Raw genomic sequence first — 19052 nt, 5'->3', positions numbered from 1 at the left:
GCAGCACCCCCCTCCCCTGCCTCCAGAAGAAGTGAGCAGGGAAGCCTGAAATATGAAGAACTAGCTGTTAGGGCACAAGAAGTCCCTGGGGACGCCCAATCTTGTCTCTGACCAACAGGGCGAGTGTACTGTGATTTTCTGGGAGGACGGCCCCTCCACTCCAGCTAACAGCGCCCTGAAGGCAGCACAGGGAGGGACTTCTCCCAGGCAGAGAGCCAGAGAGAGAGATGGGGGAAGGGGGAGGCAGAGACAAGTTGGGGAGCCCCCTGCTCTGCAAAGCACACCGCCTGCGTTAATCCGAAACATGAGCCTGCAGAGGAGAAAACTGCAAAGAGAAACCAGCAACTTGGCAGGAAGAGAAGAGAAGCATGAGAGAAGAAGAAAGGGGAAAGCCAGCTCAGTGGGGATGAGGGGGCTGGTGCCCCACATACTATTCCTGTTCCACTCGGTCCCTTTCCTGCCGCCGAAGCCTGGGGACAGAGAACAGACAAAGTTAGCAGGGTAGGAGGGAGGGTCCCAGGGGACTGACAAGGAACAAAGGCCCCTGCGGGCTCTCCTGCCCCCCATGGCCACTCTGGGACTGGTCCCTCTTCATCCCCCCAAGACAGGGGGATGAGAGAGGGCTGGTTCTTCCCTATCCCTGAGGAGTGTGGAACAAGGTGCGTGTGTGGGGTGAAGAAGAGTCCCAAAGCTTTACCTGTCTGCATCTGTCACCAAAGCCAGCCGCCCGTAGTCCCAGGCCACCTTCCGGAGGATGGAGAATAAGAACAGCAATGCCTGAGGGAAGAGGGAGTGGTTGGCCGGTGGAGAGACCACTCACCCCCAGGACTCACCAGGAGGGCAGGGGCAGAGGGGCCAGAATCTCGTCTCAGTAGGGGATGGCCCTGGCCTGGGTGACTGGTGCGAGGAGAGGCTGGGGCTAGGCGATGGGGATCGCGTCTGCAGTGAAGCCTAGGGAGTCAGGGTCCGGTGGGAGAGTGGTTAGAGCTGCGGGCGAGGGGTGGCACGGGGGCACTCACAAGGAAGCACATGAAGTCGAGAGCCAGCACGGTAGGGACGCCTCCAAAGGGCAGGCCCTGCAGGACGGTGCTGCGGATGCGGGCACTGTAGCAGTAGTCCTTGGGGTTGGTGTTGTTGAGGGCCGTGGTGCCCAGTGTGGCCAGCATGAAGGGCAGCATGGCTGCTACTGCCGCATGGTCCTCCTGGGCAGAGGGCAGAGCGGTCAGCTGGGCTAAGCCCCTGTGCCCCTCACGGCTTTGGTATGGTGGGTGAGAGGAGGGGGCGGTGAGGGCAGCTGCAGATCACAGGGCTGCCTGGGTGGGTGGAAGCTCTGGCCTCCAGAGATAAGGCCTGGGGAGGGAAGGTTTGAGTCACATGGAATTACCTTCACTGGCACTCGGGCTGCGACCCCACCCTGGGTCTGGGGAACTCGGCCCAGATCTGGACTGGGGAGACGGGTTTTTCTAAAGTGGAAGCTGTCTGTGAGTCTGTCTCCCACCACCTCTGTATTCTCATTCTCTCTCTCTCTCTCTCTCACCCCCCAAACTTACAGTCTGTCTCTCCCAGTCTCAGGCAGGGGGTGGAGCTGAGCCTGAGGGAAAATGGGGAGGGGTCGTAAGTCTGAGGATCCAAGGCTAAGAGGAGGGGTCTCTGGGCCAAAATGGATGGGTTAGGAGACAGCTACCTCACCCTGATCTTCTTTCTACCCCTATTAGAAAAATGGCATGTTTCCATTTACTTAGAGTTTTCAACTTTGTTAATCACCTCCCCAATATAATTGGCTTCAAAATAAGATAACATGTTCAGCTTCAGAGTAAGGGGTCTGAGAGTAGGGTCAGAATGGGAAGTCAGTTAAAAAGCAGGATTTCTGGATTTGCTTTACTTGCCTGGACCCAGTCACGTCTGCTTACCCTCATTCCTTTTCCTCTGCTAAAGCAGCACCTATACTTTTCTCTCCTCCGACTTCCTCACCTCTCTCCAATTATCTCTGCATAGAAATCACCTGAGTGGTCTGAGGACTACAACTCCCAGAGTGCCCTACTCCTGCCTCCGGAGCAGGGCAGGCTGGGAATGTCGTTTCTCCATCGAGCTCTTCCATTGGCAAAGGAAGGGGGGGGGGGGGCTCTTAGCCCGCCTAAGCCTCCTGCCACCAGGGTACTGCCCTCTAGCCGGTTTCTTGCTATTGCTGGGTCGTCTAGCCCTCAATGGTCAGATGGTCCATGTGGATGGGGTGGGTAGAGGGAGGGAAGGGACAGGCGGCCCAGATGCCTGGGTTCTGGAAGTGCCTGGGGATGGGGTGAAGCAGGGCTCTGGGGAGGCTCCCAGGGCAGAGAAGTGTGGCTGTGGCATCGCTGCCCCACCCCTATCCTACTGGAGGGCCCCTGGGGGCCCCCTCTGCTGACTATACCGAAGCTCTGCCTTTGGGGGAGGGGAGTCTCCAGGGAAGAAAGGAAACCAGACAAAGAGAAAGAACAACAAACCCAGAATCAGTGACTGCAACTCTGGGAGCCAGTGTTCCCCCAGCCCCATGGGGTGACTCAGAGGGTTTCTCCTGTCCACCAATCCCCAACCCCCCTTGGTAACACTTCAACTGCTGGGCAAGAGGCACCAGCTCTCAGACTGAGGAGAAAGCTGGGGTTGTTTATGTGTTTCACTTGGTCCCAGGGAGTCACTGAAAAGCCTGTGTTAGGAAGACTAAAGAACTGCCCTGTGTGTTATGCCTCCATCTTCCTTCCCAGCCCAAGCTGCCTTAAAAAACAAAAACTAAAAACCCACCAATTTAGTAATCGTAGCAGGCACCATGTATTGAGTGCCCACTGTTTCAAGAATAATAAATACATGATTTCATTTAAACCTCAATAATCCTGAGTTGGATGCCATTGTCATTTTAAGATGAGGGCACAGGGTCTCAGAGAGGTTAAGTAACTTTTCCAAAGTCACACTGTTAATAAAATGATGGACCCAGGATTCAAACCTAGGTCAACTTCTTTCTAAACCTAGAACACTTTTCAGGGCACCACAATGGTTTTCTCATGTGCCCAGAACAGGGTCTGCAGATCATGGAAGCTTCATGTAAGCTCATTAAATGTTCTCTGGCTAAAGAACACTAGAACACTGTGGGCACGTGTGTGTTTAGGTGTGTAAATGCATGTTGATGTGTGTATGCGCGTGTGTGCATGGCAGTCCACAGAAATGAAGTGAGTTGTTGGTCTCTAAGTGGGGGTGTGTATGTGGGTTTGTCTGGGAGCCTTGGTATGTAAACATAAGGCATTCAGAACCTTGGGGCACCAGGGGAGGTTAAAGATAGCTATAAGAATCTTGAGTCTGTGGTAGTTGGGGGGCCTCTAACTTAGCCCCCCTTAACTCCCAATTCCAACGCACTTCAGAAATCAAGACAGCGCATTCCCACTCCTTGCCTGCTTCTCTCCCCAACTCCAAGGCTCCACCAGGCCACAATGGAATGGGTACAAGCCCCTGGAATACCAACCCCCTTTCCCATCCTCTCCGCTTGGAAGAAAGGTGGGACGTCCTGGGAACTTGTACATTAAGTGGACCCGGTGGGGTGGGTGAGGGTCGAATCACCATGTCCATCGGCTGCCTCCTCTTTAACAGCTGCAAAGCACTCTCCCCGCCACAATTGCATTGATCTTCCCACCTGCACCCTGAGGAAAGCAGGGCAGGCTTGATCAGATCACTATCCGCATTTTCGTGGACCCACGGAGAGGCAACTGGCAGGAGGTCAGAGGGCAGGTAAAGGGTGGAGCCAGGCTGGTGGCTCTGCTTGCTGACAGGGTTACTCCAAGCTCTGAATTGTGGGGGCGGGGTTGCTGGGCTGAGTTTCACCAAGGGCAGCTGCTCTCAAAGCCCTCACTGAGAGCAGCTGAGAGGGAAGAGAATGAGGCAGAAATTTGTTTGGGGGGGGTAGATAGCAGGGAAGGGGGAAGCAATTCCTCCACTCCACAGGGTTGCCAGAGCCAGCTGTATCTCGGAATTTCTCTAGTCTGACACTGAGGCTTTTAGCTGGAAGTGTGTAGATAGAGTGATGGAGGGTTTTATTTCTAGCTAACTGAAGGTTGGTATGTTACCATTAAGAAGTGTGTGCACGGTAGGGGTGGGGGAATTATAAGTTACAAATTTTTTTTCTTATTGTTACCTGGGAAGGTTTAACTTAGGGATCACAGGAAGGCGATGTGGTCTGATGGGAGGAGATGAAGATGGGGGCTAGCTCTGTTCCTATGTAACCTGGGCCTCAGTCTTCCAGTCTGTAATAGATACTAATATCCTCGCTCTATGCCTACACACTTCAGAGGGATAGGCAAAAATGTATCTACAAATGAGGATAAAAGTAGTGTAGCACAAGAATGCACTTATCAAATACTTATTTAACTCTTATCCTGTGCCAGGCACTGTGCTAAAGGCTTTACAAATATTAACTCATTTATTCCCCATCACGAGATAACCCTAGGAGGACAGTGAGGTTCAGAGAGGGTATAAACTTGCCCAATGTCACACAGCCAGTCTGTGGTAGAACTGGATATGGACCTAAGCAGCCTGGCTGGAGTCTATGCTCTTAACCACTGCACTTTGCTGCCTGGGCCAAGAGAGGAGCCACTTCCACCAGGGAGCTGGGGGCTGCCAGCTACCACTCTGGAGAAATGCCACACCCTATTTTCTACTTTGGCTTCCCTCGCCTCCTGCTTGTAGCTCCCAGACCCTACACTTGGGCCATGGGTTTGTAATTTTAGGTTCTGAGGCAAGTGTAGGGGACAGGCAACAGAGCCTGTGGTTAGGATGAGACAGATCTGGCTTCTGAACTGGGCAAATTATTTCATCATCCTGTGCCTCGGTTCCTTCATCTGTAAACGGGGCTAATAATTCAGTTGTGTGGTTTGGAGGATTAAACAAGATGACTTATGTAAAGCTCTTCATACAGTTCAAGGCACATAATGGGTCCCAAAAAATTAGCTACTATTATTAATGAAGTGTGGAATAAAAGGGGTTGGTTTAGTGGAGGAAAACTGGTAAAAATCAAAATAAAAGAAACTATAGAATTTAATATGATAGAGCCCCTCAGTCAGGATGGGCTTCCTGTTTAGATCTAATGGTTTACACTGCATTCGGGACTCTGCTACTCACAGGCAGGGAATGTTCCCAAACTCTTCAATTATACCTGATCCATCTGCAGCAGCCTGGGAGTTGGGGGTACCGGAGGGTGAGGCTATGCCAGGATGGGTCAGAAGTTCAGAGAAGATAACCTGTTATTGATCAACTACCAGGCACGGTGCCTGTCTCTACCTGTGTTGTCTAGTTTGATCCCCATGATAAATCTTGAAAGGAAGTGATAGTAAACACACCTTTAATTGAAATTAAGGTTCAGACAGGTAAGGTAAGTCGTCAAGGTCACACAGCTTAAAGAATAGCAGAGCTGGAATTGGAACCAAGGTCTACAAGACTGTTATAATTGGAGGGAACTTGTAGGATGTCCAAAAGGGGGTTCTTAGCTACCCACCACCTGCCTCTGCCTTGCCACATCCCCACCCACCCACCCATGGACCAAGACTGAGTTGAGTGAGCCAACAGCAGGCCTCAGCATGTGCCACCTGGGGCATGCCAGAGCTTGGACCCTCTGGTGCCAGGGAGGACAGTCAAGCTGCCAGCACACCCCCGCTGGAAGCCTCGTAGACACTCCCACTCCCTTTTTCACATGTGCCTGGGAGGCAGCGCTGGGGGCCCCCTCCTCAGGAGGGATTGGGCACAGCCTCATTCTTCCTAGGGTGCTGCAGACCCAGGATGAAGCTAGAGAGTTGTACTGGTAGAGAACTCACCTGGGAAGTAGAGTGCAGAGCGGCCAGACCTCCGCCCAGGGGACCCAGGCAGATGGCAGCACACAGCCCCAAGGGCAGCCCGCCCCTCTGACCTCTCCTCTCCACTTCCCAAGCTTCCTTCTCTTCTGGGGAACAAGACGCCAAAGCTTTGGGGCTGTCTTCCCTAGGTGGTCAAGAAGGCCAGGAGGCACAAACGCGCCCCCTCCCCCCAAAAGGGCCTTTGCCCCATTCCCGGTTCCCCGCTGAATCTTTTCCCCACCGTACCCTCCAACGCAGGCCCGGGCGGCTCATGAATGAACTGCACTGTATGGGGCGCAAGAAGAGGACACGCTCCCGGGGCCAGTCGCCTTCCCAGCCCGCCGAGCAGTCCTCAGACCGGCTGGGGACAGCGGCCGGCCTCGTGCCAGCACCCACGAAACCTGCCCTTGCTCGAGCTCGACCCCCTGCCCTGCGCGGGCTTCGGCGGTACTCGGCCCCGGGAGCAGGAGAAAATATAAAAGAGAACGAGGCCATCGGACTTGGCGACCCTGGAATTCAAAACTCGGAGGCGGGGGCGGCGGCGGTAGGTTCCCCACAGCGGCGGCGGGCAGATGGGGCGCAGCTGGAACCCCTGAGGGGCGCGGAGGTGACGCGCACCTGGACCAGGCAGGTGGGAGAAGAGTGGCTCTAGGGGGCTGGGGGCGGGGGTCCCACCCCTCGGGATCTCCGGAGGGGTGGGGACAGGGGTCTGATGACTCACATTTGGCTCTGGATGGTTCGGGATGGGGGCAGCGCGCGGCACCACTGGGTCCCGCGGGCCCGGGCACCTCTGGGTCCCGCAGGAGGTTGAAGGGAGGGGACGCGCAGCTGAGTCCGGGGGTTTTCTTTTGGATAGCGGTGGGATCCTCAAAGAAAAGAGATGAGGCTTGCGAAGGGTCGCGTACTCACCCCCAGGCGCAGACTCGGCTCCGGCTCGGAGCCCCGGGTTGGGGCGGGGCGGGGCTGGGGGAGGGGGAAAGGGACTCGCAGGGCTGCTCGAGCTCCGGGCTCCTGCGGCGGCCGCGGCAGTGTCGGGGGAGGGGGAGCAGGAGGAGGGAGGGTAAGAGGGGGCGGGGCCGAGCAGGTCCCACCCCCCACGCCAGCACACGCACGGCGCTCGCGCACTCTCAGATCACCGCGCGCCCAGCTGGGTGCGGCGCGCAGGCGCAGGGGGAGAGGCCGCGTGGGGTTCGCGGGGAGGCGGTGCTTGGCCTGTGAGGCCCGCGGCGGGATATTCCAGGGCGGCGGGAGAGGTATGGAGTGGAGGTGGGGGCGGGGGCGTCCGGCTCCTAACTCTCCACTTCCCCTCTCCATTTCTCCCCTGCAGTAGGGGAGGCGCACTGCCAGGGTGGATGAAGAAAGGCCCGAGTGGGAGGACAGTGGACTCTTCGGGGCAGTGGGAGGGGTCCCGACCTGGGCGGAGGCCTCTGACCCGTCCCTCCCCCACTCCCACTCCCACTCCCACGAGCGGCGGGGCTCCCGTGGCCTCTGCGCCCCCGCGCCCCCGGCCGGCGCTCACCTGCCTGCGGAGGGACGTGGGGCCGGCCGGGACCGGGGCCGCCTGCGGTCAGGCTTTCGCGAGGCGGCCTCGGCCGCTCACTCTGGCGCGGCTCCTCGAGTGTGTCTGCTTCTGCTGTCCTCCCTCCCCTTCCCAGCTTGGGTCTGGAGATGACTTTGTGACTTATTTGTCAGGCGCTTCTGGTGTGAAGAGTGAGTCTGTTGCTTTCACTGTCGTGCCGATGAGTGGTTCCCCCCCCCCCCGCTTCAGGGGGTTCCCCGGTTTTTTCTCATTTCACCAGAGGCTGCATCTGCCAGCGATTAAGCAGGGAAAGATGAGGGTGGGGTGGGGTGTGTGTATGCGCGCGCACGTACATAGATACAGGAGTATGTCACCCCCACAAAGACGGTGAACTGAACTTCCATTCAAACTGAGTCCCATGGGTTGGAAATCAGTTTAGTGGATCACAGCCATCGTTTATAAAACAAAGAAATCGAAGATAGTAGAGTGCATGATCCTTTGTAAGGGTAAGCATTACTGCTTGGCACTTGCTTCACGTATACTCACGTGTGTGAGTGTGTTAAGAGATGTGAGACAACGTGTTTCTGTGTCCCAGAAAAGTTCGGAACATTGGTCTCCTAGGTCTTCCTGTTTGCCCTCTTTCCTTCCTGAGTCTGAGTTTTCACTTTGTTAAAACTGTCCACGAGGGTGCAGTTAGCACACCAGGAACACACAGTCAAGAACAGAGGGGGGTCCCTTTCTTCAGGGAGGATACTGCCCAAGAAGGAAGACGGTTCACTCTTCACTCTTTGGAAACGTGCAATTGAAGAAAAGGATTTTGTTGGGGTAGGAAGTAGGTTGGCTTACCTAGGAAGAACTGTCTTTGGTAGACTGCCTGGTGGGAAGGAAGTGTCTTTGTGGGTTGGGATTCTGGGAGTTGTTTTTGGGTAGGAGCAAGCAGTTTAGATGAAAAAGGATTTGCTCTAGTTATTCTTTGTCTTGGTTGGAATTGCTCATTTTCCCCTTAGAGCTTCTTGGATGTGTATTTCTTATGGAGCTTTTTACATATATATTGAGTTGAAGGCATTTCTTATGTATTATGATTTTTAATAATACAGTTATGAATCTGACCATGTGGTGAATTCTTGACCTATTTTTGCCTGTGCATAATTAGGGTCACCACATGTTAACAGACAGAGAAGAGGAAACATTTCAGAAAGGCTGAAATGAGCCTAGAATTAAGTATACTGTGGGATCCATGAAGGAACAGTGGCCAGAAAGATGTATTATTGCCCTGAATATGAATGTTAAAACTTTCCCTGGAGTCCATATTTCAGGAGGTGTACTCTGTTGGGTAGTGAACATGACTTAGACTCGTCCTCAGCTTCTAGAATCTTAGATGATGCAAGAGTCCTTAAAGCCTATCTTGTCCCACTGCTGTCATGGTGGATTATAACATCTGGACCCACAGCAGATGGATTTTCCTGTTGTTTAGTTTTTATGACCATGTGTGGGCTTTGGAGGGTCTCAGAAACCAGGTTGTGATTTAGCCTTCTTTTTTAAAGGCTGATGGTTTGTTTTGGGTTGTAGCTCACACTGTGATTTTACATGTGTATTAATAATGACAACCAGCATGTAAGGAGGATTGTGATTCAGATCTCAGAAATGTTGCTCTGGGTCAGGAAATATGCTCTCTTATTCAGAAAGGTACTCGATTGCTGATTATTCACCAGGGAAACAACTCAGAGTTGGAAGGTCTCCCTGTCAAAACTTTAAAAAAATCATCTATGCCTTTACAAAAGAGAGGGAGCACTTTTCCATGTCTACTTTAAGCTGAAAAACACTGTTAGGACTGATTGGTCTGAAAGAGACTCTCAGAGTGCTGCCCTGAGAATCAGGGAGTGAGGCTGGTGTCCCCGGTCAGGCTTGGGAAACTCACTGCTATTCCTGCACATCGGGTCCCTACTGGTTAATTCAGAAAGGGGTTCCCCACTTTAAAACGACCACTTACAGGAGTGAAGCTAAAAGCACGTTCACGTCCTTGCCTCTTTGCTCTTCCCAATTACCCCTGCTTGGCCTAAGGGCTTTGGGGCCTGCAGAAGTTGATTCCAAGGTCACAGACTTAGCAGGAGAAGAGGGGATCGTGGGGTGGAGGAGATACGGCTCTCCATAAGTAGCATTTCATGTTTGAGTCCAGGGACCCCCCCGAAGCTCTTCCTTTCCTTCGCTGCCTTTCTGCCCACCTGACAGTCCTCCAGAAGCCTGGCTCCTTGCCACGGGCCCACTAGAGGTGGTACTGGGAAGGAAATATGAACACGATTAAATAGAACTGAACTTTGCTTTGGGCAGTTTCTCTGAGTTGAACCATACCGATTATTGCAAACAGTTCTGGACTATAGGTGTTTGCACACTTGTGACCTGGAGATGGAGAGGGAGCAAAGCCAGACTAGGTAAAATGTACACATTGAAAAACCAGCTTGAATAACTGAGAATTGTCAGATGCATTTAAGAACCACTGCTTTAAATACTTCCGTAACAAGGTGGGGCATGAGGTGAATAAATAAACAAATATAGGGCAAAAGCCCTGGGAACATTTTTCTTTTGTGAATCAAATTCACAAAATGGGGTCCTGAATGGCAGCCAGGGCAGAAACAGCCCATAGTGCTACTGAGGGATACGGCTTCTTGATAGTGACGCGGGGAAGACTCACCTTGGCAGGTGATTCAGATCAGCTTCAGCTTTTATCGTAGGCTGTGGTGGATGTAGTGCAGGTGTTTACTGAAACGACAGCTTTTAATTCCTGAGTCTTTAAAGAGTATGTGAGAGGCTCCATAGAGAGGAAAGAATACTTGTCCTGCGTGGGGTGTGTTTTTTCCCCCGGTGAAGTTCCCCCGGTGAAGTGGTTAAAGCAGAATCTCAGCTGCACAGGTATTGTGCAGGATGTAATAGAAACAGCCTTCTAACCTTGGACAAGTCAACAAGTTGTTTATCATTTAGGACTTCATTTCTAGTCTGCAAAATGGTACTTAGTCTATGGAGCCCCGGAACCGATCTGTAATGCTTAGCTGATTGAACCTCTTGCAGACTGTTGCTCTTTGTTATTTGTCTTTGTATTTCCATTGGGTGCTCAGGAGTGAAATCATCCAAGAAAATGGTCTGTGTGAAAATACTTTGAGAATTTGTAACATGTTATACTTGTGTGAGGTTAAAAAAAAATTCCTGAAAGAGGATCCCTTGGACAACAAAACAGTAATGAGTTTTGAAGTAACAACATGAATACTTATTGGTCAAGAATGATTGGGGTGATACCTGCAGGAGATGGCAGGGTAGCATGGGGTCCTGGGATTTCCTTTTCTTGGTTCCTTGAAGCTGCTAGGCCTCTGCTTTTTCCTGCTTTAACTAGGAAAGATGTGTAGGTCCTCACGCCTGTGGCTGGGCATTGCATTTAATTTCCCTTAGTGTTTCTTTCCCCTATTGTTACTAACAGAACGTCCTTTAAGCACTCCTTTGCGACTGTGGAACTTTTCATTTGTTTTGTCTCTTTTTTTATATTAGCGCATTCCTCCTGAAAGGCATTTGAAATGTATGTAAGGTGCCAGCACCTAAGGGTGGAAATTGTTCGTGTGGAAACAATGTGTAATTATGTCTAGGTCTGTGATAGTAAATACATTTATTTCTATGATCCTCAAAGCTCCCGGAATGGTATAAGACTTTCCAGCTTTCCACAAAGCATCAGCGCTGTAGGCTCTTTCTATTTGTTTTTTCAGCTCAGTCTCGGTGTATTAAAATTAGCTTAAAAATGAGCTCTCAGTGTGTAGGAGGTTCCCTCACGTCTCTGGGAACCTGGGAGAAGGGCCCAAGAACCCCTCCCCCCCCAACATGGAGCCTCTGGAGCTGGAGGCTGAATTGCAATTACAGATTCATTTTATTCATTTAACAGCTACTCACTGAGCTGCATTTGTGTGCCAGGGACTGCTCTGCGTCCTGAGCTTGCAGGCAGGCACGGCCCCTGCCTTCGTGCAGCGTCCTTCCAGTGGGATCTATGAGATGATGCCAAGTGAAACACTCACCTGTGTGCACGGGAAAGGTATAGTTCTGCCTGGGCTCCACAACGACCGGAGATCTTCAGGTTAAACCAGGATGGAAAATGAGCATGGCTCTTGGCTTGTATGAAGTCGTTTCCCTCCCTTCCTTCCTCCCCCCGCTCCCCCAGGTTGTGATTCATACTCTAAACTTGGAGGGCAACACTCAGTGCTGACCAGGAAGTGGCATTAAAAACCATCTCTGGCACTGGAATCTTCGGAACACCTGGCCTGTGAGTGAGAGTGTTACAGAGGAGGAAATATCATTGGGGTCACTTTCCATGCAAACACGAGAATCAGTGTGGAAACAAAACATTATATACAGACTACATCCGAAGTGAATCAGACTCTGTGTCTACAGGGTGGATTTATGCTAGGAAATAACATCAAGGCCAATCAAAGTTGCTTTGAAGGAAATTGCTGCCTCCATTACTCTTCCCTGATTCAAGCCAGTTATTTGGTGGTTGGATGACGTGTTTTTCCACAGTGGGCAGTGTAGGCAGGAGGCCTGGGGAGTGATTCCAGGGGCCTGTAAACACAGCCTGGGCTAATCCTTCCACGACCAGCACATGGTTCTCCCAAAGCACGTTTGTGTGTGACGCCCTGGTTCCAGATAGATGAGAGCTCTGCAGTATGTGTGGAGCCGTACGTGGGGGATGTCCTGGTGGCTCCCTCATTGGTTGTGTTCAACAAGTGTTTGTTGTGCTCCTACTCTATGAGGACCTGCTGGGGCCTATTGCTGGGGTAGGAGTGGAGGGGGCCACAGGTGTGTTGTGTTTTGGGTATTTTTGAGAAATAAGGAACATATATATACAATAAGTGAATATATTTGTTGTGTGTGTGTGTGCGTGCATGCTTTCAAGTTCATAGGAAGGCTTACTGTTGTGCATTTGATGTCTTACGTCCTTTGGGTCTGGAGATCCACCAAGAGCTTTGAATCGGCTCCTTTCTTGTGAAAATGGAAGTGCTCCTTGGAGACAGGAACATGTGAGTCTTGCGTTTGAGGGCGGTACAAATAACCCTCATGAGCTGAGTCTGGGATTCCTGAGTTCCTGCAGTGAGTTCAGGTGCCGGGTTCTCGAGATTTCTGTGGTTTCTGTGTTTGGGATAGTGAGTGGCAAGAACTAGCCGGTTGAGGGAGATCATCAGCCTTGTCTCAGAAAAGGTACGTAAATTATTCCGTTTTTGAATTTGGGTAGTGAAAGTGGGAGCAATGAGAGTTCCTTTGGCACGGGGTGCCCAGGTGTCCTCATTACAGGAGGGGTACCAACTGAGGCTGCAGTTTTCACAGGCTTCCACCGGGTCAGCGTCAGCCGGCAGAGATGGTGTAGGTTGGGGGCGCGGCTGGTGAGCGAGGTGTGAGAGGAGGCCGGGTTTGCGTTTTTGCATAGAGGGCCCCGCAGAGTTTGGGGAGGTGCCTTGCTCGGTGGGGTTTGTTTTATCCCAGTCAGGAAAGTTCTGGGAAGCCCCCAGGCATGGCTGCAGTTCTTGGACGAACATAAGAGTGTTACTGAGGCCACAAGGCTGTGTGGAGAGGCAGGGTGTCACCTTCTCAGGAGAGGACATGTGGGCGGTGCTGGGCTAATCTTGAGGGTTCTGTGGAGTTGCTGAGGAGCCTCTTCTCTCCTGGGGGGCGAGAGCAAGTGCCCACCCACATCAGGTGGGAAAGCTTGGCTGGGGTTGGCGGTCACTGCAGCCTAGACCAGAGGAGTGCTTTTCAGAGTTATGGTTTTTTGTTGTTGTTGTTAAAGCCAATTTTCAGTTACTGCTCAGAGTATGGAGCTCTTCTCACCCACCTACACTACAGATCGTCTTCAAAACTTAAACTGGATTAAAGTGAATGTTGTCCACCTGGTGTTCGCGTACATTTCAGTTGGCTCAGCAGACATGGAGTTGGGTATGAGTAAAATGTGCACGCAGTATCGGCATTCTTGGTGGAGCAAGGATGATTTAACAGTTGGGAAAATATTAATATTTAAATTAAAGTTACCATGCTAACTGTTGCCTAAGGCTAGGAGCATGGGTTCACTACCGTGGTTCAAACTGCAGCTTTGTCCCTCCCAGCTGTGTGACCTTGGGGACGTTATCTCACCTCTGGGCCTCATTTCCTCATGAATAACAAGGGGCTAATAATGCCCGTTTCATAGAGTTTTTGTGAGGCTTAAAGGAGAGGATAATGTAGAAGGACTTAGTCGAGTGCCTGACCCAGTAAAACTACTCAATATATTTTCAGAAAGGAAATAGAAGACGACCAGGTGACCCTTCCAGCTGCTGCTTACCCTGAGCTCCCTCATGTGAAGTGAGTTTTGTGGTGCAGAGTGAGGTTGTAGAGTGTGGAGAAAGCCTGGGACAGAAGCTGGATCTCCTTCTGTTTCTGGTTCTACCCGTGGCCAGTGATGAGGCTTTACAGGAAGTCACTTCATTTCTCTGTATCTCAGTTTCCTAATCTGTGAAATGAGTTGTGACTAGGTGACGTCAATGATGAAGACAGCTAATGGGTTTTGAGTGCGAGGCGCTGTGCTCTGTGGTTGGAGCGGCTTCTCTCCGACCACCTTGTGGGAACCTGTTGTGGATGGGAAGCCCCGTGTTACAGATGTGAAAACCAGCGCTCGGCGTTCCTCGTCTAGGCTTACCTAGCTATGAAGGGAAAGCTGGCCTCGTCTAATAGTCTTAGGTTCTGTGTATCAGATGGTAGTCATTCTACAGGTTAGCTGCCTTCTTTTGCATTTAATTTTCTGATCATAATTACATTTTGGGCGATGCTTCCTGTGTTGTCATAAGGAAAACACTGGAGAGTAACCTTGTGATTTGAGGCTAAATTATTATAGTTCACAAACATTTCTGAAGTGTCTAGATATTCCTTTGGAAGTAAACAGTGAGTTTCCCCCCATCCTTATTAAACAGAAACTTATCTGAGGTGCTTTGAACTTACGCAAGTCAAAGCTGTGTGTAAATACTACAATGATAGAGGCCTTTCTCAGCAGAGCTCTCCAATGAGGCCCTTTGCAGCCAGACATTTGGCTGGAATAACAGCATTTTTTGCAGCTGGAAATACCAGGTGGCTGTCGGTTTTTCTTAAACCCATCCCGACCTCATTCCCAGGTGTTGCGGGAAACGGAGGGTTGCCGTATTTGTTGGTCCTGGGGAGCCACAGAGTTGAGGTACGGCAAGCTGGAGTCATCTGTGTTGGGCCCCTGTTTGCTCTTTCTCTCCAACGTGTTCTCCCAAACCCCGCCTTTAGCTCTAGTCTGGGGTCGGTCGTGTTCCTGAGGTGTAATGTGGTTTGGGAGACTGACTCACATGGAGGCCTTGGTCAGTGGCTTGGCAAGGCCTCCTCTGGCTCCGCTTTGCTAGCCTGGATCTGTGCAGGTGTTCCGGCTTTTACCTGGGGGAAAGGTGCTCTGGTGACAGACAACCTGGGAAGTTGCTCAGAGAATCTGCTTTCTTTCAGGGAGTAAACGTTCTGGTTTCAGGAGGCCGCGAGTGTCGACCAGGGCAATACAGTGTGCAGGTTGTCCTCTTGGAGAGCTTGGAAGGGGGTCACCGGCCGTGTATGTACCAGAGGACGCATGTTTCCTCCTGCCTGTGGTAATGAGGAGCTGATGCAGGGTTCTCTGTGCTGTTGTAGTCCTCAGAGCGAGAACTGAGAACTCCTGTGGGTCATTCCAGCTCCCTGACCCCAGTTCGAATATGAATCAGCAGAATTGTAGCTGGAGTTCCAGCTAATCACCTGCGTATCTTCTAACCACTAAGATTTATATTTAGTGACTAATGATCTTGTGCGAGAAGTGCCATCTCCCATGCAAGTGCCCGACAGTCTTTTATTAAAACAAAACAAAACACTGGCTCTGAGTAAGGGCACAGACTTAGAAATAAATCCTTTCCCCCCTCTTTTTTCCTGCAGGATTTGCCCTCGTGGGATCCCATGGCTTCCTTTACTGGGCTCTGGAGCCCTTTCACCCATGGAAGCAGAGCACTCAGCCAGCGCTGTTTCAGGTAACTTTTCCCATGAAGTCCTTAAGCTGTCTTTGAGTCTTAAACCTCCCGTCATGGCTGCATATTATGGTGATTAGAACGGGAGTGGAAACCCAAGGACGTGGGCCTGGGGTCAGGGAGGCTAAAGGAACCAGATGGAGCTGTGTCATAATGTTGTCCGGTTAGGTGAGGGCACAGGTTAGGAGGTGACATTGCTGCTAAGAGGAGGGATAGGAGTGGCAGATGGTAGAAGATGAAACTTTGCAGCCCTTGCCAGACTTGTAGTGAATCTGACATCTCTCGACCCCCAGTGCATTAAAACCTTCTCTTTTAAGAAGGGAATCATTTTTTTAAAAAAGTACGTGCTTATCACCAAAAACTCCAGCATCAGAGAAGTGTGACAAGCTCCTCTTAGATGCTAAGCCAGGGGGAGAGCATGGGTTGCGTTCCTGTTGGCAAACATGCCTTTCGGCCCCATTCGTACACTCATTTCACAAGCATTTGCTGAGCACTGTGCCTGGGATTGGTCATAGAGAGATGAATAAGAATTGCTTCCTGCCCTGAAAGAGTTCTCACAGTTGGCCACGGGAGCAAACTTGGAAACAAATAACTCTAAGAAAATGTGACAAGTGTAATAATAGAGGTTTGTATGGTGCTGTGGAAGGCCTGAGACCAGAGCTGCTAATGGAGGAGGAGAAGGAGGAGGAAAGGGAAGTGGAGGCAGCCTTCCCAGAAGAGAAGAGGGAGGAGGCCCTGTCCAGGCCTCCAGGGAGGGCTGAGCGCACGGCGTGCCTGGAGAGCTCTAGGGGTTCCCGGCCGGGGGCAGAGTGGGTGTGTGAGTGGTCGGGCCTCAGAAGGCAGGTACGTACATTGTGGCCGGGTTGCTGACAGTGTAGACTGTGGGGAACCACTGGACAATGCTAACCGGGGGGTAGCCTCGGTTTTATATTCTAGAAAGCGCTCGGGTTGGTAGAGTGAGGTGCACGGGCAATCAGTGAAGACACCAGTGTAACAGTCGTGGTACAAGAGAGTGAGCTGCCGAATTCAGAAGTGTTGATGGGGCGGAGGGAGAGGACAGAGGTGCTTAGGCGGGGGTGTCAGGAGGACCTGGTAGCAGTGGATGTTGATGGAGAGAAATGTGTATGGCTTGGGAGCTGGAATTTCTGGAGAAGCCATCATCTCGATAGGATGCAGCTGCAGGAGGAGGATTACAAGAGGCGGCAATGAGCTCAGCATGGGATATCCAGTGTTTGCTGTATTTTTAGGACACGTCGAGAGTTGAGAGTGGAAATACAGGACTAGGATACAGGAGAGACGTGGGACTAGAGATGGAATTTACTAGTTGGAAGTAACGGGAATAGATAAGATTGCCCAGAGTAGCGGTGCGGAATGAGAGGAGAGGACCTGGGATTGCCCTGGAGAACACCAGCACTTAAGGTGCTATAAAGAAAAGCAAAATCCCACTGTCAGCAGATCGCTAAAGAATAGTTTATCTGCCTTTAATAGGACACTTTAAAAAAATAATTTCTTTCTAATGGGAAAAAATGCATTAAAACAAAAGATTATTACTTTGACTTATTTCTAGTTCTGCTTTGTTGTGTCAAGGGACTCCCTTAAGCAAATCTACTCACTCATATCTTCTGGTTCCCAGCAACATGTATGACGTGTGATCAAACACTACAGTGAATGTTTAAATAAAAAAAATTTATTGGGCTGGCCTGGTGGCTCAGGTGGTTGGAGCCCCGTGCTCCTAACGCCGAGGTCGCCGGTTTGATTCCCACATGGGCCAGTGAGCTGCACCCTCTACAGCTGAGACTGTGAACAACAGCTCTCCCTGGAGCTGGGCTGCTGTGGGCTTCTCAGTGCTGCCACAGGCTGCTGAGCTCCTGTGGGCTACCTTGTGCTGCCATGAGCAGCCGATGGCCAGCGTGAGTGGCCGGCAGCCAGCCTGAGCTGCTGTGAGTGGCCGACCAACGACTGGCAACCGACTGCCTCAGCCAGGAGGAGCACAAGGCTCATGATACCAGCATGGGCCAGGGAGCTGTGTCCTACACAACTAGACTGAGAAACAACGGCTTGAACCGGAGTGAAGACGGGCAGGCGGAAGCGGGGGGGAGGGGGAATTTATTACAGTAAAAGACACATTGCCATTACTTCCCCTCAAAAGATTCCCCCTCTCTTTGAACACACTTATCCCATCGTTCTTGCCAGTTTCTGGAGCAGTTCTGGAAGTCCTCTTTTGTGAGTGTCTTTAGTTGCGCTGTCTTGGCTGCCTTGATGTCCCAAATCGATTCAAAACGTTTACCTTTCACGGTCATTCTGGCTTTGGGGAAGAGTCAGAAGTCGCATGGTGCCAGATCCGGTGAATAAGGTGGATGAGGACACACTGTAATGTTTTTATTTGACAGAATTGCCGTAGCAGAAGCGATGTGTGTGACACAGAGCATTTCTGTTGTTATCACAAACTAGACTGCTGCTGCCGAGTGCCATCCAACGGAAAGGCAGGGATCTTCAATATGGGAAGTGGCGTGTCGAACCTTAGTAACAGTGTGTGACAAGTTTCAACTTGTTCAGGGCAGTCAGTCGAGTGTGAGCTACGGTTGAGAGAAGGTGTGTTTTAAAGTGTGCCATCAGTCATTCTCCATCATGACAACACTTTGTGTCACACATCACCTCTGGTATGGCAATTTCTGTCACATAAAAATATCACACCATATTGTTTGATCACACCTCATAGATGAGAAACTTTGGGAATCAGTGTATTCTGGGAGAGCAGGTTTTGCAGGGTAGGCAGTGGGTGAGGCCTGACCCATACGGTATTCTCTTAATCCTCAGAGTCCTTTTGAAAACCAAAGGCTTTCAATTAAGGGTGCCACGAAGTTTGTTGTAACAGAAAATTGTGTTCTCTTTAAAACCCGTCCAAACCCAATCTTGACCTGGCAGCAGAAGCTTTTGGCTGTAAGGAAACTGTTGGGTACAGAGAAGTCCTCCTGAGCAGCACCTGACTGTGTGTCGGGGCCCTGGGTTGTGCTCTGTTCAGCATGTTGTTGCTCACGTGTGCTGTCTCCCAAACCTTGCCCTCGGAGGCCTCTGTACCCTGACCAAGAGAGATCCAGATCTCAAACTTGATTCTCTCCCACCAGCACCGCCGGGAGCCTCAGTGCAGTTCAGAAGATGACGCGGGTGCGTGTGGTGGACAACAGTGCCCTGGGGAACACCCCATATCATCGCCCTCCTCGTTGCATCCACGTCTATAACAAGAACGGGGTGGGCAAGGTGGGCGACCGGATACTGCTGGCCATCAAGGGACAGAAGAAGAAGGCACTCATTGTGGGACATCGAATGCCTGGTCCCCGGATGACCCCCAGGTTCGACTCCAACAATGTGGTCCTCATTGAGGACAATGGGAACCCTGTGGGGACCCGAATTAAGACACCCATCCCCACCAGCCTACGCCAGAGGGAAGGCGAGTTTTCCAAGGTGCTGGCCATTGCTCAGAACTTCGTGTGAGCAGAGCCCAGGCTGTTGGCTGCAGTGGGGCTCACGAATGGAGCAGTTCTGAGAAGTGCGCCTTTGCCGAAGGGAAGCTGGGGGCCTGTGGCTGGGAAACTGTGTGTCCTGTGAGAAATAAACATTTTCGCGTACGTTTTCTTC

At 51.4% G+C, this 19052-nt stretch overlaps 2 protein-coding genes across 11 annotated transcripts in view; one reads left to right on the top strand and one right to left on the bottom strand.

Moving 5' to 3' along the window:
- The window catches only part of TMEM63B (transmembrane protein 63B), a 25028-nt gene extending 17501 nt beyond the window's left edge, over positions 1–7527 (bottom strand). For 3 of the 7 annotated variants that reach the window (XM_033095841.1, XM_033095876.1, XM_033095885.1), the window contains exons 1-4: positions 6753–6896; positions 1020–1202; positions 698–777; positions 432–470 (exon numbers count right to left, since the gene is read on the bottom strand). In XM_033095841.1, coding sequence (XP_032951732.1) covers positions 432–470; positions 698–777; positions 1020–1178 — 278 coding nt within the window. In that variant the 5' untranslated portion in view covers positions 1179–1202; positions 6753–6896. The other 4 variants (XM_033095867.1, XM_033095894.1, XM_033095859.1 and 1 more) reach the window with 3 other exon arrangements.
- MRPL14 (mitochondrial ribosomal protein L14) lies at positions 5808–19052 on the top strand. 4 transcript variants are annotated; one of them, XM_033095929.1, is made up of 5 exons: positions 6993–7096; positions 11282–11428; positions 11555–11656; positions 15328–15419; positions 18542–19052. In XM_033095929.1, exons 4-5 carry the CDS (start codon positions 15349–15351, stop codon positions 18906–18908), a joined length of 438 nt encoding a protein of 145 aa, XP_032951820.1. In that variant the 5' UTR covers positions 6993–7096; positions 11282–11428; positions 11555–11656; positions 15328–15348; the 3' UTR covers positions 18909–19052. The 4 variants fall into 4 exon arrangements, with proteins under 4 accessions (XP_032951798.1, XP_032951806.1, XP_032951820.1 ...); XM_033095923.1 differs by lacking the exon at positions 11555–11656; XM_033095907.1 differs by lacking the exons at positions 6993–7096; positions 11282–11428; positions 11555–11656 and adding an exon at positions 5808–6387.

Source organism: Rhinolophus ferrumequinum, chromosome 3 (genome assembly GCF_004115265.2).
Source record: "Rhinolophus ferrumequinum isolate MPI-CBG mRhiFer1 chromosome 3, mRhiFer1_v1.p, whole genome shotgun sequence".
Lineage (NCBI taxonomy): Eukaryota > Metazoa > Chordata > Mammalia > Chiroptera > Rhinolophidae > Rhinolophus > Rhinolophus ferrumequinum.
Note: the sequence above shows the minus strand (reverse complement) of the source record. Positions and strands in the feature narration are given on the sequence as shown.

Bases quoted from the DNA above. Each gene is read 5' to 3' on its own strand.
- MRPL14 (XM_033095907.1), top strand. From the start codon at position 6,115: ATGAATGAACTGCACTGTATGGGGCGCAAGAAGAGGACACGCTCCCGG. The intron at 6,388-15,327 runs GTAGGTTCCCCA...TTTTTCCTGCAG, and splicing joins CGGAGGCGGGGGCGGCGGCG to GATTTGCCCTCGTGGGATCC. The intron at 15,420-18,541 runs GTAACTTTTCCC...CTCTCCCACCAG, and splicing joins CTCAGCCAGCGCTGTTTCAG to CACCGCCGGGAGCCTCAGTG.